General features: G+C 41.0%; 1 protein-coding gene across 1 annotated transcript in view; it reads left to right on the top strand.

Moving 5' to 3' along the window:
* Nucleotides 1-760: 760 nt before the first annotated feature.
* CR2 (complement C3d receptor 2) overlaps nt 761-24,204 on the top strand; it is a 33,718-nt gene continuing 10,274 nt past the window's right edge. Inside the window, exons 1-22 of the mRNA XM_039230069.1 lie at nt 761-931; nt 7,431-7,610; nt 8,917-9,016; nt 9,434-9,519; nt 10,106-10,504; nt 11,464-11,640; nt 11,723-11,825; nt 12,476-12,561; nt 13,729-14,118; nt 15,448-15,639; nt 15,724-15,823; nt 16,067-16,149; nt 16,660-17,067; nt 17,648-17,824; nt 17,904-17,994; nt 18,293-18,369; nt 19,281-19,688; nt 20,291-20,467; nt 20,542-20,629; nt 20,982-21,064; nt 21,566-21,958; nt 23,194-23,379. Coding sequence (XP_039086000.1) covers nt 874-931; nt 7,431-7,610; nt 8,917-9,016; nt 9,434-9,519; nt 10,106-10,504; nt 11,464-11,640; nt 11,723-11,825; nt 12,476-12,561; nt 13,729-14,118; nt 15,448-15,639; nt 15,724-15,823; nt 16,067-16,149; nt 16,660-17,067; nt 17,648-17,824; nt 17,904-17,994; nt 18,293-18,369; nt 19,281-19,688; nt 20,291-20,467; nt 20,542-20,629; nt 20,982-21,064; nt 21,566-21,958; nt 23,194-23,379 — 4,042 coding nt within the window. The 5' untranslated portion in view covers nt 761-873. The remainder of the gene's footprint in view (nt 932-7,430; nt 7,611-8,916; nt 9,017-9,433; nt 9,520-10,105; nt 10,505-11,463; nt 11,641-11,722; nt 11,826-12,475; nt 12,562-13,728; nt 14,119-15,447; nt 15,640-15,723; nt 15,824-16,066; nt 16,150-16,659; nt 17,068-17,647; nt 17,825-17,903; nt 17,995-18,292; nt 18,370-19,280; nt 19,689-20,290; nt 20,468-20,541; nt 20,630-20,981; nt 21,065-21,565; nt 21,959-23,193; nt 23,380-24,204) is intronic.

Raw genomic sequence — 24,204 nt, 5'->3', positions numbered from 1 at the left:
AAGAGAATCCTTGCTTTTAGGAAAAATGAACACCGAGTATTTAGAGCAGGGGTATCATACCTGTATCTTACCTCAGTTCCAAAGTAACAATTCTATAATTATAATTATATAATCATATATATGTATATGTGTATGTATCTAGATCGATCTATCTATATATAATTACACCTATATGTCACCTATCTATCTATAGAGAGAATAATAAAGAAAATATAGTGCAGTGTTAACAGTGGATGATCTGGACGATGGGTATATGGGAATTCTTTGTGCTGTTCTCAAACCTTTCTGTAGAAATTGCTTCAAAATAAAAAGGGCATAAGAGCAGAGGAGACTGCTGTTTGTAAATTTCCTTTCTAAGTAAACTGATTTTTAAACAGAGGATCTGAAACATTAATAGCTTTTGAAATTATTTTAGTGGAGCCAAACCAGAATTTTAGGATGGGATGGGATGGGATAGAGCATTACAGATTAGTAAGAATGAGTACTATTTTGTGAAACTTGTTTCATTCCTCCAGAAAGACAAAAGTGGATGCTTGCGTTGCAGGGTAGAAAATGTTGGAAAGCCACAACGCTGAGGGCTAGAGCCAGAGCCAAAGCCCCGGTCACAGTTGCTCCGCCCCTCTGCCCCCCTGCCCCCCGTCGGCTCCTCTGGCGGGCGCCTAGCAGCTGGGGCCAACCTCACAGGCGCTGGCGTCCCGCCCCCGGCAGCCTGCAGGTGTGCGGGCAGGACTAGCACGTGGCGCCAGATTCTATTTAAGGGTCCCCCAGTCCTCGCTTGCAGATGCCTGTTGCTTCAGCCGCGTTCTCTCGGAGTCGTGCAGGAGGCTCGAGCACCTCGGAACGCATCCCGCCGCTGGGGCTGCCGGCCGGGGCATGGGCGCTGCGGGCCTGCTCTGCGTTTTCTTGGCACTCGTCACGCCAGGGGTCCTCGGTGAGCTGGGAGGGGGAGCGTGGAGGTGGGGACGCGTCTGGGGCAGGGACGCCTCTGTGCGGGATGCAAAACAGAGTCAAGTGAGAAGGTGGGGTCAGTGCCGGACGCTTGACTGCCTCCCGCTCGCTTTGGGGGACCCCTAGGATCTCCTGGTCCTAGATGTGCTCACTCTCTCCTCCTGGGGCTGGCACCACGCGCCCTGCGCTGCCTGGGCTTCCCTGCCCCTGGGACTCAGCAGATGCTCCCCGCTGTCGCCTGAGGTCTGCAAGCTCTAACAACGCTGGCCATGTAACCACACCCTAGGGGCCAAGCGTGCTGCCCTCCCAGAGTAAGAATACTGTCTGGTTCCCAGGCATGGTTCTCCCCTATTGTATGAACTTCGGATGCGATGCTGGTAAAGAGATCCAAAAATGATAAACACCCAGAGCTATTGGAGAAAAGTTGGTATGTGAATTAAAACTACAGTCTTCGCGTTATTTACCTTCTGTAATGGCAAGGGCTCCAGAAGGTCTCATTCCACGCTTATTTTTACTCCCCCCACCCACGATTGGCTTAATTTTAGAGAAGTACAGTAATTTGTTAAGATTAGAACCTCTTGGCGACAACGTGGGTCTAACTTTCTAATTATCCCCAGGGTAGAGTGAGATGTTTAGTTAAAAGTTTACTGTCTGCACACTTCAATAACTGGGTGACCTTTGGCAAGTCTTTTAGCTCCCTGACCCTCAGTTTCTTCATCTGTAAAATGAAGCTAGTGGTAAGCTGCTCTACCGCCTTACGGAGCTGCCCTGAGCAGGAGATGAAATTAGGCAAATGAAGGTTAGGTGTTACTCATTACTACTAACTATCAGTCATAAGACTAGTGTGTAGAACCGGTTTTATGGAGCCAGCATTTAAGTGTAATTTCCGATCACCCTCCCCCCCCCCCCCCCCCCCCCGCCACCACTTGCTAAGGCATACTTCATACATTGGTTCTTTTACAGCTTACTTTGCTTCCTGATATTCAGCTTTCTCCGGACCCTTACTTGAACATTTCCCCCACACCAACATCTTCATCTCTCTTTCCTATGCATGAACTCCCAAGTGCACGTTCACAACTTTGTCTGAGACTGCTGCACGGTACAGTTCCAGACCTGACTTGTCATTGGTACTCTGTTCCTCTGACTGAATTTTAGAGAGCATATTATCAATTGAAAAGCAGGTTCTTAACTAGCCCTGCCAGCTCAGCATCCCTTCTAAGTATGTTAGCCCCCCCCCCCCGCCCCTCCCAGCACCTGAGTGCCACCATCCTCTGGCTACTTGACTGCAGACGCATGAACCATCAGGCCTACCTGTCGACTGTTGCAATTAATGTGCTTCTGTTGTTTGTCTTAGCCCTCGCACAGCAATATTCTAATCCTAAGCATTATGATTACCTATGTAACAACCTCCTCCCTTACAGGTTACTCTGATACCTGCCTTCAACTTTCCAATCGTGACAACCAACATTTAAAAATATATATATATATATTTTTTCATTACTCCACTCCTTTGCTCACTGCCTATGGGATTAAAAAAAAAGTCTAACATCTTCAGCCTTTCAAGTTTTTGTCAGTGGATCTCATCTAAACATGCCCCTCCGGATTCCCTGTTGCTTCTGCTGTTCATTCTGTTGCCTGACTGCCCCACCCCCCATGGTCCTTTGCTGGTGCTTTGCCCACACACCCCTCCTGAATTTTGCTTCTACTGTGTACATTCCCCAGACTGTTCCTTAGCTCCTGGCCAGTTCCTGACCTTGAGCATGCTTGAGAAACTCTTGAGGTGCCTTTTATAAAATTTAGCAATTTTTCCAGTTTTGTTGAGAAATAATTGGCCTACATCACTGTATAAGTTTAAGGTATATTGCATGATGATTTCACTTACAGATACGGTGAAATGATTACCACTATAGGTGTAATAGGTCCATCCATGTTGTCACAAATGGTAAGATTTAGTCATTTTTAATGGCTGAATAATATCTATTGTGTGTATATATATATATGCCACAACTTCTTAATCCATTCACCTATTGATAGATACTTAAGTGGTTTCCATGTCTTGGCTATTGTAAATAATGCTGCAGTGAACATGGGGATGCAGATCTTTTTGAGTTTGTGTTTTCATTTCCTTTGATATATTCCCGAAGGTGGAATGCTGGATTATATGGTAGTTCTATTTTTAATGTTTTGAGGAATTGAAGTGCCTTTTAAAAATTCAGGTTCCTGGGTTCCATCTCATTCTTCAGAGATTCATAGGTTTGGGGTATGACCCAGGAAGCTGCGTTTAACAATTGCTCTGGAAAATTCTGAAGCAAATGTCTATAGAGTGCACTGCTATGAGCAAAGTCATATGTGGAGCGAATTCCCTTCTGAGAGTGTTTTCCATTTTTCTCTTTTTTGTCTATTTGCATAAACCAATTCTAATTTCCTGCACTCTTAAATTTCACTCTTGCCTAGACCGACAACTTAGAAAACAAAATCATTAAATCATTAAATAGGAATTCCCTTATTTACCCATCATCTACCTCCATCTGAGATCAGATTCTTTGCCCTGCTTGCAACCCGCCAAGGGCTTCCAATCACATTGAACAAATCCATGCTCTTTAACCTTGACTATAGATCTCTGTCTGTCTCTGAAATCCTCTATTCTCCTCCCTCACTCCCTCTGTTCCGGCCACACTGACCCTCTTTTTGTTCCTTAAACACAGTCACGTTTGTTTAGCTTTAACACTAGGGGCTCCCTCTGTTGAGATGCTCTCCCCACATATCATCTGTTGCCTGTCTCTTCAACATTCAGGTCTCCGCTCCATCGTCACCCTTCTCTGACTCTCATCGGAAGTAGTCTGTACCCCAGGACACGCTCTGTCACACAACCATGTTCTATTTTCCACAGAGCGCCTATCTATCATCCTATGAAAACTTCTTATTTATTTTTTCACTGCGTTGTTTGTTCTCTCGTTGAAATACAAGTCCATGAAAAAAAAAAGTCTTTATCTCTCTTACTTCCTGGTGAATCCCTCACACTAGCACATAACAAGGAGTTCAGTAAGAATGTTCTTTTTCCTCCTGTAACAATGGAAAAAGTATCCTTTCTCCTGACAACAGTCCATTCCCCCTTCAGAATTATGGTTGCATTCCATCCCCTCTTGCCTGTGCAAGGACTTGACTTCTCCAGATGCCCCATCTGGTATCACCTATTTGTATCTCCCTTTTGGATTGTCCCCACCAGCAGTTAAATATGCTCGAGGGCATTCTTCACTGGGGTGATCAGGGGACTTCTCGTGGCCCAGGGAAACTCCCTTTTCCTGGTCCTCTTCTCAGCCTTCTCAGCAAAACTTCTCATGGACTGTTTGCTCACATCTCTTTATCTCCTTCACCCACTCCAGGCTCCTTGCCCCACAAGCCATGAGCCTCCTGGTTTTCTCTATTCCTTTTTCCTAAGAGATCTCCTCTAGCCTCATGGCTTTAACTACTATTTATATGTTGATGGCTCATTTATTATCTGTAGTCTCGAACTCTCTCCTGAGTAGAAAGTTTGTATATCCAACTGCCCTTTTGCATCTCCATCTGGCTGCCCAGTAAGTATGTGAAATATACTAAGACTAACATGGAACCAACTCTACACACAGTCACGCAATTGTGTGCTTGCACACACGCGCGCGCGCACACACACACACACACACACACACACACTGGTGCTTTCTTATCTTCCCATCTTAGTACATGGTCTTACCATCAACCAAGTCGCTCAGGTCACTACAAGTAGCCTAGAAGACATTACTGAATCCTGCTATTTCTTCACCCCCCCCCCCCCACATCTAATGCAACAGAAAGTTTTTGTTCTAAATTCTACTTCTGAAATATATTCCAAAGTTATCCACTTCTCACTGCCCAAGCCTTTTTTCTTTCTAGTCTGAACTACTGTAATAGCCTCCAGATTGCACCTCCTACTTCTAAAAATAAAAATACAGTCCATTCTCCACTCACTTGTTAGGCTATTCTTTCTAAAAGGTAAATCAGGTCACGGGACTCTGCTGCTTGAACTCTCTGGTAACTTCCACTCAGGAGAGCATCGAGACTTCTTACTATGGCCTAAGAAGCCTAATACGAGCCCTCCTGTTGAACTTTCTAACTTGATTTCCTAGCACTCTGCTGTGATCACTACATTTGAGCCATACTTGCCTTCTGTCTATCCCTAAAGTATAGCAAATCCATCCCTGCTGTGAGACCTCTACCTAAAATGCGTTTACTCTGTGCTTTACCTGGCTGGCTCCTCCTCCAGTCACAACTCAAATGTCTCCTCTTCATAGGGCTTCCTAAACCACCACAGTTGAAGTCCTATGCCTCTCTGTCCTCTCCTCCTTCTGGCACATTACATTTTGACCCTCACTCCATTTATTTCCTTTATATACCATTTATTTACTGGTATTACCTATCTGTCTGTCCCCCTCTATTGGAATATAAATTCGGCAAGGATGGGAACCTTGTTTCTAATGTTCACTGGTGTGTCTCCTGTGTTTGGGACAGTACATTGGCTAATATGCATAACTGTCATTCAGAAATGATCACAGGTGCCTGAGTGGCTCAGTTGGTTACGCGTCTGACTCTTGATTTTGACTCCGATCATGGTCATGGTCATTCTCAATAAAAATTTTTCCTACCTGCCTTCGACCTAATTTTCCATTTTACTTTTATTACCTTATATATATATATGTTCTTCATTCCTTTCAAATGGATTTCTAAGCAATTCTAGGTAAAGCCCCTTGGACCCAAACAAAGAGTTAAATGTATCCTTGCTCTCCAGAAGCTGCTTTGTCTCTTTAGTTTTTAAACTGTTTAAAGAATGAATATGTTGGTGTCTTACTACTATCCTCTATTTTAGATCCAGTCACGATCTACTCTGATTTTTGCCTCCTGATTATAGAAAGATGTAAAGAGGACACAGTGACCCTTAAGAAAAGTCTTCTTACCTAATGGCTCATGGACTAACCTTTTTTTCTGATATGGAAGAGACGATGATTGATGGAAATTCTTTTTGTGACCCAGACGTTTGGCAATTCACTACAAATAAGAACTCTTGTCCCCCAAAAGAGACAGGTTCCTCAAGCCTTCTTATTGGGGATAAGATTTTTCTCATTATTTCTAACCCAGAAAGTATGATCCTTCTCTCCTTTCACCTCAGAAGATCGTGTTATAAAATATTCTGCTCTTGCAGCTTTTAAGTCTCTCAGTTCCATTTTGGTCCATGGCATTGCTACTGATTATTACAACTTTAAATGAACTTTCTAGCTGGTAGAGAATTATTTGGTATTGCCTTTATTCACATTATGTAATTATAAATTCAATCACTTGACTAGGATGACTTGGTACAAGCAATACCAGGATTATGAAACTGGTGTTTGTTGAAGTCAAACCTTTACTTTCCCTATAGAGTCTTGCTCGTTTGCACAGGTATGCACTCGGAGATATTTGTGGGGGTTAATGAAGAAACGCAAAGGAGTTGAGAGAACTAGAAGACCTACAGTGATCTGGGTCCTAAAGTGATGACTATTCTTAGATCCTGTCTATGACTTCTCTAACAGAGGTGTCCGGCTACAGAAAGGCTGCAACCTTGGGAACTCTATGTTTGCCTTTGTGTCATTTAGTTCATGTTTGTTCTTTGACTTGCAGCTGTACCTGACTCAAACTTGTTTGAAAGAGATTTATAAACTTGATATTCAAATATACTGCCATTCCAACATCGAAACTTGAACTCTCTTTCATACCTAGAAAAATGACTTTTCCAGATACATCCTCAAATATATGGGTGTTACAGTTTCTTACCATCTCCTATGATAATATTTGTTTCATTAATCATCATCATCATCATCATCATCATCATACTATTTTAAATCACAGGAAACTATTTCAAAATGACTAGTTCCTTTTATCTAGTACCCATCAGAAGTATTTATTGTGATATCTTATAGGACATATTACACTATTAGGTTAATGGAATAAAATAATGAAGAATTAACAAACATTTTCATCTTGCTAGGATCTAAAGGTTTAATGGTTAACAGAGTAATGTTAATTCATCAAAGTAATTTTAGAAGATCATACATGGGCTGAGCTTACAAGGTCTCTAATGTACTTTCGTTCCCCGTGCTATCCCAGAAAAGTTCTTATTATTTATAAGGCTTTAGTTTTTTTTAATGAGTCTGTAAGAAGATGAAACAACTCCAGGGTCTTTATGGAATTTTGTAAAAATTTACTTTCTTGAGCTCTTCCTCTTCGTCCATCCTAAAAAGTCTTTGAACTTCTGAGCTTATATCTCTGTACATGCACCCATACTGCAAGGTTTGTTCTTTGTCCCAGAAAATGTTGCCCTATTTTAGGTTTACTTCCTAAAGATCAAAGTTGTCAGGATAGTTGGTGACAAAAAGAAGCAGAGTGGAAGTGTTAGCTTTTCCTAGTTTTGACATTCCTGTGGTCTTTGTCTCTAGGTCAGTGTAAATTCCTGCCAAGGTATGATTTTGCTAAACCTAAAATTCAGAGTGATCAGTCTGAGTTTGCTGTTGGGACATCTTGGGAATATGAATGCCTTCCTGGGTATAGAAAGATGTCATTCTCAATCATCTGCCTAAAGACCTCCAATTGGTCAGATCCTCAGCAATTGTGTAAACGTGAGTAATAGAGGCATCTTCGGGTCCATCAGTGTATCTATGAGTAAACTATTATTTTCAAGGTGAAAGCCCAGCAAATTACTAAATGATTTCAAATGAAGGGGATTCCTGGGTTCTCCATGTTTCTTTTGCTCCTAAGAATATTGGATATAGGGATTAAATCATCACAGCTGGCCAGCCCTGTTTATTCTGTAATCTCCACAACTTGATTCTATGGTCTCTATACTGCGTTAAGTGAGCTTAGAAGTTAGTGCACAAGGAACACTTGTGTCACCTCATTCTTATCCCATTCAATTCAAGAAATATTTTTAGTAACCATTAGGTGTGATGCATTAGGCTAGATGATGGGGCTGGGGATACACATAAAACTTAGCTAATCTTTGTCTTTGAGGAGCTCTTATACTAGCTGTAAAGATTGACTTTTAAATAAGTACATCATGCTGTACTATGATGTAATTTATTTATAGATATAAAGCTTTGTAGGGAAGCAAATAATGAATACTGTCTTGGAGAATTAGGGAAGTCTAGGCATCATAGGCAGAGGAAATAGCATATTCAAAAGCATAGAGCTGTAAAAGAACAGGAGGTCTTTGGAAAACAGAAAAATTCAATGTGGCTGGAGTATAAGGTACATAGTGGGGAATGATAGTTAATTAAGTGGATTGAAGCTTAATTGTGATGGGCCATGCATTTTTTTCCCCAATAAACAGTGGTAAGCCATTGTAAGTCTTTCAGTGTGAGGAGGGGCATGGCCACATTTGTGCTTCTGAAAAATCCTGTGTGCAGTGCTATAGAAGATGTGCTAGACCAATGGATACCAAAGATAGAAAGGTATATTTTGTTACTCAGTGATCCAATGAGAGATTACAGCAACAACTAAATAGTTGATTTGGAGAGAGACTTCTGGAATCTAGTCACTAAAATTTGGTAACCAGTTGAATGAAGAACAGTGGGTAGCGGATGAGTTACAGAAAGGAAATGATGACTATGAGGTTTTTCAAAGCCACAGACTTGGTAGATGATGCCATCAACTGACAGAATATAAAAAGGGGAAATAGAGATTATAAATTATGGTTGACCACAAATAGTGTTTGCATCCATGCTCAGAAATAGAGGGCATGCTTTAAACAAATAGTGTTCTGGAGTTGACTGATCCTTTGGAGGATAGAAGTTATGTAAATGTCAAAAATCTCTTTGAATGAGTATAAGTGGCTAGTTGGCAAGTCCAGTTGGGTAGGTACCTACTGTCAAATGCAGAACATCCCCCAAATTCCAGTCCCAAATTCTGTTCTGTTTTCCATTATAGGTAAATCATGTGGGAGTCCTGGAGAACTCCTCCATGGCTCTGTCCTCATGCCCACGGGTGTCCTGTTTGGGTCAAGAATTACATTTTCTTGTGAGAAGGGGTGAGTTGGCAGGAGACATCACCAGAATATATGGACATTAGAACAGTGGTTTCAACCATAAACCATCAGTTTTCTAAAAGAGATCCAAGTAATTGCCACTTAGCCTTAAAAATAGACAAGCAAAAAGAGAATTGCCACCCTGATCTGCTCCAGAGACAATGCTTCAAGATTACCCACAGGAAGAGAAAGAGATTTGGGCTACTCTTCTTCCCATTTTAAATCTCCAGCATTACTAACCAGGAGCCAAATTTCACTTGGCTGTAGATTGTTGAATTTTTTGTATGAGTCCTTAGTTCATCACCACTACTTGTCTTACATGATAATCTATTCTTTGCCATTATTTCAGTAGAGGAAGAACTAAGCTTTCCTAAAAGGTACATCTAGCTGGGAGATGATCACTCATCTCTTTGTCTTTAGATATCGACTCATTGGTGATTCATCTGCTACATGTATTATCTCAGACAATATTGTAACCTGGGATAAGGACTTGCCTTTTTGTGAATGTGAGTAAAATGATCCATTTATCATACCCTATGCAGTTCCTCTTGTCCCCTTCGAGAGGGAAATTGGGCATCTACACATCAGAATGAGTACCCAGGAGAGTTCCACTTGGTTTGGGTAGCTCTGGGCACAGAACCATGGTTTATCTTCTTCCATGTCTCCCAATCACACCACACATTCCTTTGATTATTGTTCTTAGAGGATAAGTTATTTCATAGTGAGTAAGTGCTCAAATCTAAAATACACTATGAGATTACACACTGCTGTCTTTATTCTATGCAGAATGTCAGCCATCCTGGGTGTTTCCCGGAACAGTTGATCTTACTTTGGGGTGAAAGGGGTGACTGGTGACCAGATCATAGTTGTTGTTGTTGTTGTTGTTTTTAAGTTATCTTCAGGCCAGTTCCATGAATGTTCCTACTTTGCTACTTCCTATTTAGAATCATCTTTGAGATGAGGATATAGAATTTCAACAATCTGGGTTAATTGTTGGCTGAATTGAAGTTTGGTTTGCAAGAGTGAAGACAAGATTCCAAGAAGGTATAACATTTAAATGCCTTCTCTTTTTTCCCACCTACCACCCAAAAGCTATTCCTTGTGCACCACCCCCATCCATCTCCAATGGGAATTTTTACAGCAGCAGTAAAGAGGACTTTTACTATGGAATGGTGGTGACTTATAAGTGCCACGTTGGACAGAATGGAAAAAAGTTGTTTGACCTCGTGGGTGAGAAGTCCATATATTGTACCAGCAAAGACAATCGAGTTGGCATCTGGAGTGGCCCACCCCCTCAGTGTATTACTTTAGTCAATTGCCCAATTCCAGAAGTTGAAAACGGAATTATGGAATCTGGATTTGGACGTTCATTTTCTTTAAATGATACTGTGATGTTTAGGTGTAAGCCTGGCTTTACCATGAAAGGCAGCAACATAGTATGGTGCCAAGCAAACAGCAAATGGAATCCACCACTGCCAAGGTGCTTTAAGGGTGAGTTGGGCTGAAACTCTGGGGATCTAGAAACAAAATGAAACTTTTAGAGAAATAGATACGTGGTACCTATGAGAAGAGAAGGGGAAAGATAGTATATGTAGTTGGGTATCCTGGTTAAAGAATTTGAAGGTATACTTTGAAAGTAATATCTAAATGTTGAAGAAGTAGGAAATTTACTATATTCTGGGATAGCATGAGATGTGCATTAATGTAGAGAAAATTAGAAGACACTTTGAAAAGCAAAGAAAAGCAGCACCAATGATCAGAGATTTTTTTTCCAGAACATATATGATTTGATTTTATTTAAATGAGGATAAAATAAACTCTCAATCCTATTGATCATGTCAATAGAGGAAATTGGCTGTCAGAATTTGATTCAAAATACTGTAGACATTATACATGCTCATATTGAAAAATGTGGCCTTTATGGAATAAGGCTAGAATTAAGATTGAGTCATTTCCCCATTATGCCTTTCTCCCCTACTCTTATTAAGAAATGTCTGACTTACTAGAAACCTGACAATATGTGGGAGCCCCTCCCACGAGGCTTAGGAACTTCATCAACCTGGTTTGGGGACAGCAGAAAGAAATAGGTGGATTTTGGTAGTAAAAATGTACGACAATAGTAAGGTTCCCTTGGCAACAGTATTAATGAGAGAATATCTGCGACCGTTTTTTAGTTAAATAAAATGGAAAATGATGAGTGGCTGTAATGTTTTCCAGCATTGATCAAGATCAGGAAAGCAACTAGTTTCATGGTTCATCTTATCTAAAAAAGTAATGCATGTTAGTTCCACTCCACCTCCACCTCACCCAAAGGAATCTCTGCCTTGTACTTAGGAGAGCTGACATGACCACCTTCATTCCACCCTTGCAAACCCCAAGTTGGTTTAGGTTGTAGAGGAGAAAGATCTTATTTCAGGAATAAAAGGCCTCTGGTCCTGTTCTTTTCTCAGGGTGTCTACCACCTCCACCTATCAACCATGGTAGTTATACCATCTTGGATAAGGAGTTCTTTTCAATTGGACAGGAAGTGTCTTACAGCTGTGACCCTGGCTACACCCTCATTGGAACTAACCCTATTCAGTGTACATCCTTGGGAACCTGGAGCCATACAGCCCCTGATTGTGAAGGTGCCTAAATCTCTATTCCATCTTCAGGAAGCTCAACTGTTTCCTGGCTCTTCATGTGCCAACCTTGTCTCTTTTTCCCTAGCAAAATCATGTGATGCCATTCCAAACCAACTTCTCAATGGCCGTGTGGTGGTCCCTCCTAATCTCAAGCTTGGGGCAGAGGTTTCATTTGCTTGTGATAAGGGGTGAGTGTGAGGTGAGAGGGCCTGAATTGAGCTTATGATATGTAGCTAAGCATCGCAAAGAATGATCTCTAAAGAAGGTTAAAAATTTTTTTGTTCTTTCTGATTTTTCTCTTATTTTCTTTATCTTATGTGACTAATAATTCCATTATTAAGCCAATATTGTTGATTTTTCTCCAACTGTATATATTGTGCATAGCCAGAGAGAGCTAGAAATTGTCCTTTCATCATTTGAAAAAGCAAAATTTAGGGTCAGAAATTAAGGCTCCTATTATGGAGAATAAGGGGATTTCACCAAGAGGGGTTCTTTGGTGTGATCTTAGGGAACAAGGTCTTTGACATTTTCTTCGCTAAGAACTGAGGTTTTGTCCTTGTAAATGGTAAAGAGAATCTTGACATTTGGATGCCAAAGAGGAAAGGGGGAATTCAAAAAGAAAATATGATTGTTAGGAATTTTTTCCCCTCTGTGTTTTTACCTGGTCTGAAGTCATCACATAGCTGAGCTGATTCACAAACATGGACTTTTCCCTTAAGTCAGACATGATTTTTAAAAAAGAGGCCCTTAATAGCACATACTTGAGACAAGTGATTAATTCCAGGCAGCCGAGAACTGATTTGTTCTGGTGATGATTTGCTACCCCTTATTGTTTAAGGTACCGATTAAATGGCCCATCTTCTAGTCAGTGTGTCTCAGAAGGAATGAGAGTACTCTGGAATAATAAGTTTCCTGTCTGTGAACGTGAGTAGAAAACAAAAATAATCAAGTTTGGATCTTGCCCCTTGAGTTTTGGTGTATTCCCATGTATTTATCAATTATAACCTCTTCATACGTGTGCTCTGAATGTGTGTTTGCCAGCCTTCTCTATGTTCTAGAAGACAGACCAAAGCCAAATTTATTTGACTACATATTGTATTAGGTGTTCTATATGTATAAAGACAAATGATTTGAAAGTTCCCCCTATTGAAACTGAGTAGCACTGATGTGCTGAAATGGTTTGGCTGTGTCTTCTTACGTCAGTTCTTCTACAGATGAGCAACTCTTGGGAGCTAAATGGAAATCAGCCATAAGTGATGGGGGGTGGCAATTTTCCCTTCATTCTGAGACTCATTCAGGAAAGGTGTGTGTATATCAACACAGCTATAAACAATCCATACCCTTCGTGTGCATTAGGACAAGTAAATAAAGGATATGGGGTCATTATTCCAAACCTCTGATCACTTTCTGTGGCTTTTTCAAAGGAGTCCAGCATCAAAATATGACAAATGATCTGTGGTGAGCGTGCAGTACCTTCACTAGCAAAACGGAATGTGTTCTCACCACTTGTGGCCCCACTTGCGTGTTTGAAATGGGCATTGAATTATTAGTATGTTGCAGCTATTGTGCTTGCCATTTTTAGGTACTTTTATCTCACTGGATTCTTCTTGTAACCTTATGAAGGAGCTTGAATTATACTATAAAGTCAGAAATTGAGGTTTAGAGAGGTTAAGACTTGCCTAAGGTCACACAACTATTGACAGTGGGGATTTGAAGCCAGGTCTATTGAGGCCAAATTTCATTAGTTCATGGTGCCTCCTGAAATGTGATTAAGATTATTTTCATGTGCTGTTTGCCATTTATTTCACTATTAAAATTGTTGAGGTTCAGAACTATTCAATACATTCTGTTTCATTGCTACTGTTTGGTCAGGATGGTACTCCTAGACCAGTTGATTTGTTTGCTGCAGATCAGGAGAAAGGTAAGAACTTATGAGGTTAGGGATAAGCACATATTATGTGTAAGAAAGAAATTATACAAATATGTTTCTGAAAAAAATGACATGCCCTGTATTTGGACCTTTTATCTACATTTAGATCTTTTCATTGTCAGGATCAGTATGACCATATATTTCCTTGTCTACTTTTTCAGGAATTTTTTGTGACCCTCCTCCTCCTATCAAAAATGGTCGGAGTAGTTATTCTTCTGGTCCCATACCTCTTAACACTATGATAAAGTACACCTGTGATGGTAAATTCCGCCTCATTGGAGAAAGAATCATTTTTTGTATAAGTAATGACCAAGTGAAGGCAATCTGGAATAAAGCTGCCCCTGTATGTGAATATTATAATAAACATGCTTTGTGCTCTGAACCCATAGTACCAGGGGGATACAGAGATAGAAAATCTAGACCACCATACAGACATGGTGATTCTGTGACATTTACCTGTAATACCAACTTCACCATGAAAGGAAACAAATCCGTTTGGTGCCGAGCAAATAAAACCTGGGGGCCGACACCACTACCCATCTGCGAGAGTGGTAAGTAACACCCAACACAATGCTAAGTGGGGAGGCTGGAGCCTTGCGTTTCTGTGCAGATCAAGTTTTAATTCTGAAGGAAGAACAGTATGGACATGCGAATGGTGGGGGTGGAAGGAAGGTAAGACGGTGAAAATTAGGGTTTCTGGCTTGTCCTTAGTCCTGGAAGGATATCAATGTTCATTCAACAACCGTCCATAGAGCAAAGAATAAGGGGAAGAAGTAACTGTGAATACACCTAATAACTGAGTGGAATAAATCTCACAAGAATGGAGCCAGAGTTGGTTGGGATGTGGGAATTAGATGGTTTTGAGAAGAAATGTGGCATCTACTAGCAAGATACACCCAATGAATTAAAACTCATCTTTGCATAGCTGTTGGGATAGTCTGGCAGAAATGATGCCCCCTTATCTATGGTCTTTATGAATTTTTCTGGAGTGATCCACTATTGTCCAAGTCACCTACTAACCTGTTCCATTTCAAATCAAATGACTTTGAAAATAGGGACCACTGTAAGTTCTTCATTTTCTTTTCACTTTGTTTGGCTTATGTCACTGCCAAAACCTAAAGCTGACTCTCAGTTCTACAATACTTGACAAAAATTATACCATCAAAATGAGCTATTTTCTTCATAAAGGACAGTATTGATCAATTCTAAATCAGTTGAGTTGAAAATGCTGTTGGTCCATTAGAAAAATATGGATCTATCTATAGGTAGGTAGGTATGTAATCTTGGAGGTAGGGAAGGTCTTAAGATAGTCACAAAATGGGGTGACCATGGAAAACAATTAAACCTTTAGAAAGATTTAGATAGATCTATTGAGATAGACAGATTATGAGGCAAAGAAAAGGCATAGAGACATACGTATTAAGTACGCATACATACATATGTGTGTGTAGATATGTATCATATATAGGACCCCCAAAAGCTATATTACTAATGTCTGAGAAGATGACCCCCTAAATGATAGCATGCTACTTTTGGAGCAGAGAATAGGCTAAGTGTATGGGGATAGTATGGGTGAAAAGGAACTTCTTTTGGTAATTGAAATTTTTCACAAAGCCAATGTAATACATAAAGTGTAACTACAAATGAAAAATAAAGTACCATTTGTGTTATAAAAGGCATACACTTAACCCACACCCATCTGATCTTGAAAAGACTGAGTTGAGAATTCATGATGACTGGCTACCGTAGATCTCATGTCATGTGTTTGGATCTATGTACTAAGTTGAAGTCTAGGCTGTGAAGGATGTATCCTCTGACAGCCTTTTTTCCTAATGTGTGTGTGTGTGTGTGTGTGTGTGTGTGTGTGTGTGTGTGTGAAGATTTCCCACAGGAGTGTCCATCGCTTCCCAAGATCCCCAATGGACATCACACAGGGGAGAAGATCATTGGCTCCTTTGCCCCAGGACTCTCTGTGACTTACAGCTGTGAACCTGGTTACTTGCTTGTTGGAGAAAAGACCATTCGGTGTTTGTCTTCAGGAAGGTGGAGTGCTGCTCTTCCCAGGTGTAAAGGTACCTAAATTTGCAACCAATTTTAAGAGCTTGGGCTACTCTGTTACTTGCCATGCTTTGCTCACCTTTGGCTTGTTTTCTTAGAGGCACAGTGTGAACCTCCAGGACCATTTCTCAATGGTCAGATAAACGCCCCTCCAAATCTTCGGGTTGGTGTAACTGTGAACTTTCACTGTAATGAAGGGTGAGTGTCCGCAGGGCCTGGGAGATCTCATTCATTTGGCTTATGTGTGCACAGTGTGACTGGGTCACCTGCATAAGGCTCCTCCATGAGGATACAGGGACAGCCTCGCATGGTGAGCCTGTGAGAGAGACTGCTTATAAAAGGAGTTGGCACATGTCAACTAAGTGCATTTGTCTTGGGTTTTAAGTGGGGGCTGCAGCACCAACTGCTTAATAGTCCTGAATAACCACCTTCTGTCTCCAGGTATCGGTTACAAGGCCAAAGTTCTAGTCAGTGTGTAATTGCTGGACAGCGTGCTTCTTGGACGAGGATGCCGGTGTGCAAAGGTATGTTAGAAAACTGGTTTGCAGCTAGTTCTCTGGTCCTTGAACAGAACACCTCATTCTCAGCTTAACTAAAAGCTTTTGGTTCATTCATAGATTCTACAGAATCTCCTAGAGCAAAGGTCTCAGGTAGATCTCTTGAAGGGATATGTTCTTCACCGAATCATCCTTCAGCCCTCTCTTGATTCTCTGCCTACTCAAGTAAAACAGGGCTCCTAGGCTTTTCTTTCTCTGGAAACTATGTAGACTTGCCAGTCAGGCCAGGCATATAAAGGAGATTGTATATTCGGTAGATGAAATCAAAGGATCATGCTAATAGATATAGTCAAGAATAAAGTTCTGAATCCTACTTTTAAAATTATATTGCTGTAGGTGTCCTGATTGATACATTGCAGATTCAAGTATCACAGTCCCAGAACCATGGATGGGACCACAGAATCAAGCAACATCTGAGGCATTCTTTGTTTGCTGTACAGCTGCAGTCTTGTCATTATTTCTCTCTAATTTCTCTAGAAATTCTTTGTGGGCCACCTCCTTCTATTCTCAATGGAAGACATACAGGCAGCCCTTCAGGGAACATTCCATATGGAAGCATCATCACATATTCTTGTGACCCAGACCCAGAGAAAGGAGTGAGCTTCAACCTTATTGGGGAGAAAACTATCCGTTGTACCGCCGACAGTGAGAAGACTGGAGTCTGGAGTAGTCCTGGCCCACGGTGTGAACTTTCTAGCTCTGCCATTCGGTGTCCACCTCCCCAGATCCTAAGAGGCCATATATCATCTGGACAGAAAGAACAATATTCCTATAATGACACCGTGGTATTTGCTTGCACATTTGGCTTCACCATGAAAGGCAGCAAGGAGATCCGATGTAATGGCCAAGGTGCATGGGAGCCATTGGCTCCAGTCTGTGAAAAGGGTGGGTGTTTCAATACTCAGAAAAGCTGCTACTGATTCATCCTTTTGAAGAGTTAGAAGATGGGGTTATAGATTTAAGCAGAGCCTTTTCCAGCTGCTAGTCACCTCAATTCTACTAGATATAGTGAATATAAATTGTATAGGTTTTCTTAACATCATCAGCCCACCATTGCTTCATTCTGTGGAAGTATCCTTGGGAGAAAAAAAACCCACTGAGGATCACTAAGGTGCCCACTTCTCTAGGGAAAAAAATGCTTGTTTGTCTCAATAGCAATTCTTTTTTAAAGAAAAGTCAGCAAAGCCCCTCCCCCAGAGATATATCCCAGGAAACACCTATGAGATTGTTCCTTAAGAAACGAGGAGGCAGGAGAGGAGTTAGAGCACCAAATGGAAACTGAACTAAGTGCAGAAAAGAAAAAAGATGGAGAACCACCGATCTAAAATTACCCAGAACTGGGCTGCACAGATTACTTCTACCCCATATAACTGCCACCAGAGTGGAATTGTAGCATTCGTGATCATTTCTTCGGCTCTTTCTTTCAGTTGTTTATATAAGAAAATTTTTTGTTCTTTTCCTTTAGGGTGCCAAGCCCCTCCTAAAATCCTCAATGGGCAAAAGGAAGATAGACACATGGTCCGCTTTGACCCAGGAACATCCATAAAGTACAGCTGTGACCCTGGCTATGTGCTAGTGGGAGAACAAACCATACATTGTACTTCTGACGGGGTGTGGACACCCACTGCCCCCGAATGCAAAGGTGCCAGGCTTTGAATGCAAATGTTTTATGGTTTTATGATTGCCTTGAGTTGATTTCTCATCCAGATCTCTTTTCCTAGTGGCAGAGTGTGAACCTATAGAAAAACAAGTCTTTATCAAACCCCAGGATCAGTTTATTAGACCAGATGTTAACTCTTCTTGCGATGAAGGGTGAGTGAGGGCTGTCCCAGCCTGAACTAGGTCTGGCTTATCGGTGCACACTACAAACTCTGTCGCAAGCATTGGTCTCAAAGACCCTTCCCTGTCATACATTTGCCAAAGGGTTGATTGCACTCTTGTTCCATGCCTGGAAAGTCTGTCCATGCAATGGATGGATGGTCTTGATGCTGGCTGGATTTTTGTTCCTATCGTTTCTTGTCCTAAAAGTGGTGAGTCTGCTTTGAGCCAATAGCTCTTGCTTAGCTCAGCAGTCACCGGATGGCAACATGACATGACTCTTTGTCTCTAGGTACTGGTTAGGCGGGAGTGTTTATCTGTTGTGTCGAGGTGAGATTCCTTGGTTTATGGAGCGTCGTCTTTGTGAAGGTGAGTAGCAAAACTTATGGAGGACCTGAAGCCGTGTGAGTTGTATGCATTTCCCGGGAGATTTCCACTTGAGGTCCTGTTATGGGAATAAGAATATTAGATTCCATTTGATTCACTTCGTCAGTGGTTCTAGTGGTGCAGTCTTGCTGTCTTTCCACCATCCTCTCTTTCTACTTCAGAGCATGACCATCAGTGTAAATCTATTTAGTTTCTGATTCTCTTTTGTGATTCAGGAGAATAAGAATAATGAGGACAGTGAGTATATGAGTCACCACCCTTAATCAGGGGAACACTGTAGTTTAGTGGAGAGAAAAGGGATTAGTGTGGGATCTGAACTCAGATTATGTGGCTATTGCTTCACTGGACCTTGGGCAATTTACGCAACTTCTCTGAAATGCTAGCCTCTTCTCTGTGAAGTTAACCTGAGACTGCAGACTTCTACATTATTAGAATTAAGTGGTACTATTCCTACTTCATAGATGAGGAAATTACCTGTCAAAATAGAGGCTCAACCAACAGTAATTCTTGGGTAACCTATCATATCACATCAGCACAAAGATGATACTCAAAAAAGCTTAATTCTACTCACCTGTGCCGTTTATTCACTTATTAGTGAGTTTAAAATGCAATGACTTTAATAACTAATTTAGTACTGGACTTTACTGCCTCACAACATGATACTGATGTACATGTTCACTTTAAACAAAGATTTCCATGACAAAAATCCTTGCTATGACATCTGTTTAAATCGAATTTTACATACATAACGAGCTTCGATATAACGTCTACCATCAAAACTCATCCATATCCTCCAGTAAACCTGATAACAACAAGTTTGTAACCAGCTTCATTTCTCTTCTTTGGTGTCTAAAACTGGAACAGAATTCCATGGTAAATTCTTCTCTCTCCAGAAATCACCTGCACACCACCTCCTGTGATTGACAATGGGAAACACACAGGGAATATCTCAGGAAATGTTCCGTATGGAACCACGGTCACCTATACATGTAACCCTGGGCCTGAGAGCGGAGTGAAATTCAACCTCATTGGAGAGAGCACCATCCGTTGTATAAGCAATGACCGAAAAAGGGGCATCTGGAGTGGCCCCGCCCCTGCCTGTAAACTTTCCCTCCCTGCTGTTCACTGTTCACCTGCCCACGTTGCAAATGGATACAAGATATCTGGCAAGGAAGCCCCATATTTCTACAATGACAGTGTGACATTCAAGTGTAATGACGGATTTACTCTGAAGGGCAGCAGTAAGATTCGTTGCAAAGCCAATAACACCTGGGATCCTGAAATACCAGTTTGTGAAAAAGGTAAAGACCCCATGGGGTAAAATGAGGTATTTATTTATTTATTCTTGTTTATTATCTCCAACCCAAAACTGGAGTCATGGGAAAAGGCAAGCGTGCACAGATTACTATCCGATTTCTTCCGTTCTGGGACGGAATGTTCTATGTGTTTTTAGATGTTCTTTATGTAAACGCCCCCTTGGATCTGAGATATATTTAGAGGAGGTAATGAGAGGAGCTTTTTATTTTTTCCAGGTTTTTATTTAAATTCCAGTTAGGTAATAGACAGTGTAATATTAGTTTCAGGTGTAGAATTTAGCGACACAGCACCAGGTGCTCATCACGAGTGCCCTCCTTCATCCCTGTCACCTATTTAACCCATCCCCCACCCACCGCCCCTCTGGCAACCATCAGTTTGTTCTCTGTTGTTAAGCTTCTGTTTCTTGACTTTTTTAAAGGTGCCTAGTTCCTGCAAAAGAGCAGAAAATGTTCAGTAATGAATTAGAGCTTCATGACCTTTGGCTTAAAGGTTTCAGATTGTCTGTCGTCAAATGATGTATACTACATGTTCTCACGTATAAATTCCTCTTTTTTGTTGGTATTTATGTGGGGAGTTTTCTCTTCAGGCTGCCAGCCACCTTTTGGGCTTCAGCATGGTCGGCATACAGGTGGAAGTAGGGACCTTTTTGTCTCTGGGATGACTGTACACTACACCTGTGACCCTGGCTACTTGCTTGTGGGAAACAAATCCATCCACTGTATGCCTTCAGGAAATTGGAGTCCTTCTGCCCCTCGGTGTGAAGGTACTTTCAGTTCCAGAGTTGTCTTTCTGTGTGATACTGGGCATGTGTAAGTAACTCCATCTTCACTCTCCTAGAAGCACTGTGTCAACCTGTGAGAGACGATCTTCAAGAGCCTCCCGTTTATTCACATGTGGTACCAGTTAATACGTCCTGTCAAGAGGGGTGAGTATAAGAGGATCCACTCTTAGAAAGGGTCTCCACTAGTTTTATGCATTAATTCTATCCTCAACTTGTCTTGGTGACTCTGTCTAGAGTTCTCTCATTGTCACACTCACAGAGAATGTGAGGTTCTAAAGGTCTAATATCTCTGACTCTTCAGTCCTTTCTTGACATAGAAATGACTGTGCTATGGAAAACTCTGCTCAAAGTAGTTTTCACATTTGGAGGGCCAAGAGTTTTAGCTCCTGTCTCCCGAAGTTCTTATTTAGAAATACCCCTATATCTGTGATTTGAGGAAGAGAGGTTGCAGAGATGTGATACCAGGAAGAGGAAATGCATTACAGTCTCTCTCTAGGTACTGGATGACTGGACATGCTTATCAGAAGTGTCAAGATACTGAGAACAGAGTTTGGTTCCAAAAGATTCCACTTTGTAAAGGTAAGTTAGAAAAAAAAAGTTGTCGGTGGGCTGTATGGGGTTAGAGAGGACAGGCCACTGAGGAACCAGCCTATAACTACCTCAATAGTCCATGTGTTCTGTCTCAGTGTGCATAAGATAAGGCAAAGCTTTCAGTGTTTGATGGGCACTAGCTTTGGGAAACAAAGTTGTCAAGTAGGAACTGAGTGTTTGCCATATATCTGCTTAAGATTTAAGAAAATATATATATGGCCTAGATTTCTAGTTCTTGGTAACATAGCTGTATTTATTCTTTTATTAATACTTCACTATGTTTTCTGACCTTTTTTTTTTTTTTGCATGAGTATGATGTACTAGTCACACAGAGAATTTAATAAAGCTGTTTTAAAGCAAGTATAACCCAGGTCCTAAAATCTAAATTATTTTATAGTTATGTGCAATACCTACAGTTGCCTACTTTCATTTGTGCCTGAATGAAGACTGTGTGCAGCTGAAGTAGAATTTCCTAACTCTCTTCTGCAGCTGTTCACTGCCCGCCTCCACCTGTGATTGACCATGGATGGCACAGGGGTGTGATGGCCGAACACTTTCTATATGGAGATGAAGTCTCTTATGAGTGTGACCAGGGATTCTACCTTCTGGGAGAGAAAAATATCCGATGCATAAGTGATCCTGAAGGACATGGATCTTGGAGCAGACCTATCCCCCAGTGCTTAAAATCTGTACCTGTGACTCACTGCCCTAACCCAGAAGTCAGACATGGATATAAGCTAAACAAAACTCGCTCTTCATATTCCCACAATGACACAGTCTATGTTGCCTGCAATCCCGGCTTCATCATGAATGGCAGTCACTTGATTAGATGTCATACCAATAACCAGTGGGTGCCAGGTGTACCAACTTGTATCAGAATGGGTAAGATATTTTAAGGAATTAAATACTGGATATTGCACAGAATAAAGGAAAGGGCTTTGAATCTACACTGGCCATTTGAACAACAGAAAAGCACGTAAAATTGAAGGCAGTCACGTTGTTTTACAAGATGCCTGCCTTGTCTTATCTTTTCATCTGATTCTTTTTATCTCCCTTTTCTAAGTGTATTGAGCAAAAGTACATGAGAGGATACTTTTCTAAGTGTGTTGAGCAAAAGTACATGAGAGGATCCCTCCCAGATTGATGGAGTCTCTAAAATTTATTCTTTTAACTCATTTATCATTTTAAAAATACACATATTTTTGGGAGGGAAAGGGTCTGGCAATAACACTGCTTGATAATTTGATATTTAAAGCTGTGATAGCAGCCAGAAAGAGAACTTTGGGTTTCTTGAGAGGAATACTGCCTTCAAACCCATTGAATTCTCTTTCTTTTTTTAGTTATTGTTTGGCAGTTTTATTCCTGTCAGTAACTATCTACAACAGAGGCTGCTAATTGGTGCCCTAAGAACTGAATCCAGCTCACCAGAACTGTTTTCTTTGGCTGAAATATAGTGCTTTGCTTTCCTGCGGGGCGCCAGTAGCTTGAATTGGATGGCAATGGCTGCCATTTTTTAGGACAGATGCTCTTGAATTTGTCATATATGGTGGCTTCACTTCCTGGTTTCTGTAGGCATTTGAGTGTGAAACTCTTAAACTATAGCCTTTCTGCTGTTTAAAGGGAAAAGAGGGGCACCTGTGTGGCTCAGTCGGTTAAGCGTCTGACTTCAGCTCAGGTCATGATCTCACAGTTCGTGGGTTTGAGCCCCATGTCGGGCTCTGTGCTGACAGCCAGCTCAGAGCCTGGAGTCTGTTTCAGATTCTATATCTCCCTCTCTCTCTGACCCTCCCTGCTCACGCTGTCTCTCTCTCTCTCTCTCTCTCTCTCAGAAATAAATTTAAAAAAATTTTAATGGAAAATAAAAGAAAACTGTTAACTGACAGATTACAGTTGTGGGCTACAACCATTGATTTTTCATTGTTTTACTTCTGACATCTTTCTTCAGATCACATGATATATGTAGAAATATATGGGATATATGCGGGATGAGTATTTCTGGTTACCAATTAGTTGGGCATGTTTCTTATCTTCTTTCAGTATCACTATCGCTCACAGATAGTGTTGGCTATATGCTCCTCTGTGCTAAATTAAAGATCCTTTTTTTCTTGGTGTCCAAGCTTTCTTAGGATGTCAGCCTCCGCTTAAGATACCCAATGGGAATCATACTGGTGGAGATCTAGCTCGATTTCCTTCCGGAATGTCAATCCTGTACAGCTGTGACCAAGGCTACCTGCTGGTGGGAGAAGCCTTCCTCCTTTGCACACATGAGGGAACCTGGAGTCAACCTGCCCCTTATTGTAAAGGTGCCATGTCTGTTATTTTCTTATTTTTCAGTTAAATTTCTCCCACGTAAGTATATTCACTTTGGTACTTTCAACTTAAAATAGACAAATGCATTAATTGGATCATTTAATACAATGCATTTTATTGGATTGATTTAATTTGATTGATCCATCAATTAACCACACGATAAGAAACAATGACTTAGGGAATAGTTTATCTGATGAGTGATCACTTATGTAATCCTCCAAATACAGAAAATTGAAGTGCTTACATAAATTATACAACTAAATGCAGGTTGAATCGACACTGTGCTTGTAGTTATGGAAGTGTGCATCCAACAAAATACTAATAAAAAGCACAATCTTGTCAGTATATTTCCTATGAGTGGTGGTGGCATTGTGGTGGTGGCATTATGGGTCTATTTTTTAATAAAAGCTTCAGAATTTCACTTTCATTGACATAAACAATGCATATGAAATATGCAGTGAGTTAATTTCCTATATTTGTTGAGTACTTTTTATTAAATACCAGAAACTGTGCACAACAATTTTGCAGATTATATCCTTAATCTTCCTGAGAGTGATATGAGGTTAGTGCCATTATTATTCCTGTATGACAGGTGAGGTCTTGATAGAACGGAGAGATTTGTAACTTACCTGACGTCACACAGCTGGCAAGTCTAGGAGTCATGATTCAAATCCTGAATCTTCCACTATCAGCCCCTACACTGCAAGATGAAAGAAGAAATGAGGGAGCATATTCCTGTCAGGAGAATTCTAGCGGAACAGTGGAGCAGATGAGACAGTCCTTCAGAATTCTTAATATCACCCATTCAGCCCTCACCA

The sequence above is a fragment of the Hyaena hyaena genome, unplaced genomic scaffold, assembly GCF_003009895.1.
Source record: "Hyaena hyaena isolate Hyena2069 unplaced genomic scaffold, ASM300989v1 scaffold_43, whole genome shotgun sequence".
NCBI classification, from domain to species: domain Eukaryota; kingdom Metazoa; phylum Chordata; class Mammalia; order Carnivora; family Hyaenidae; genus Hyaena; species Hyaena hyaena.
This window is presented reverse-complemented; position numbering and strand designations above follow the sequence as displayed.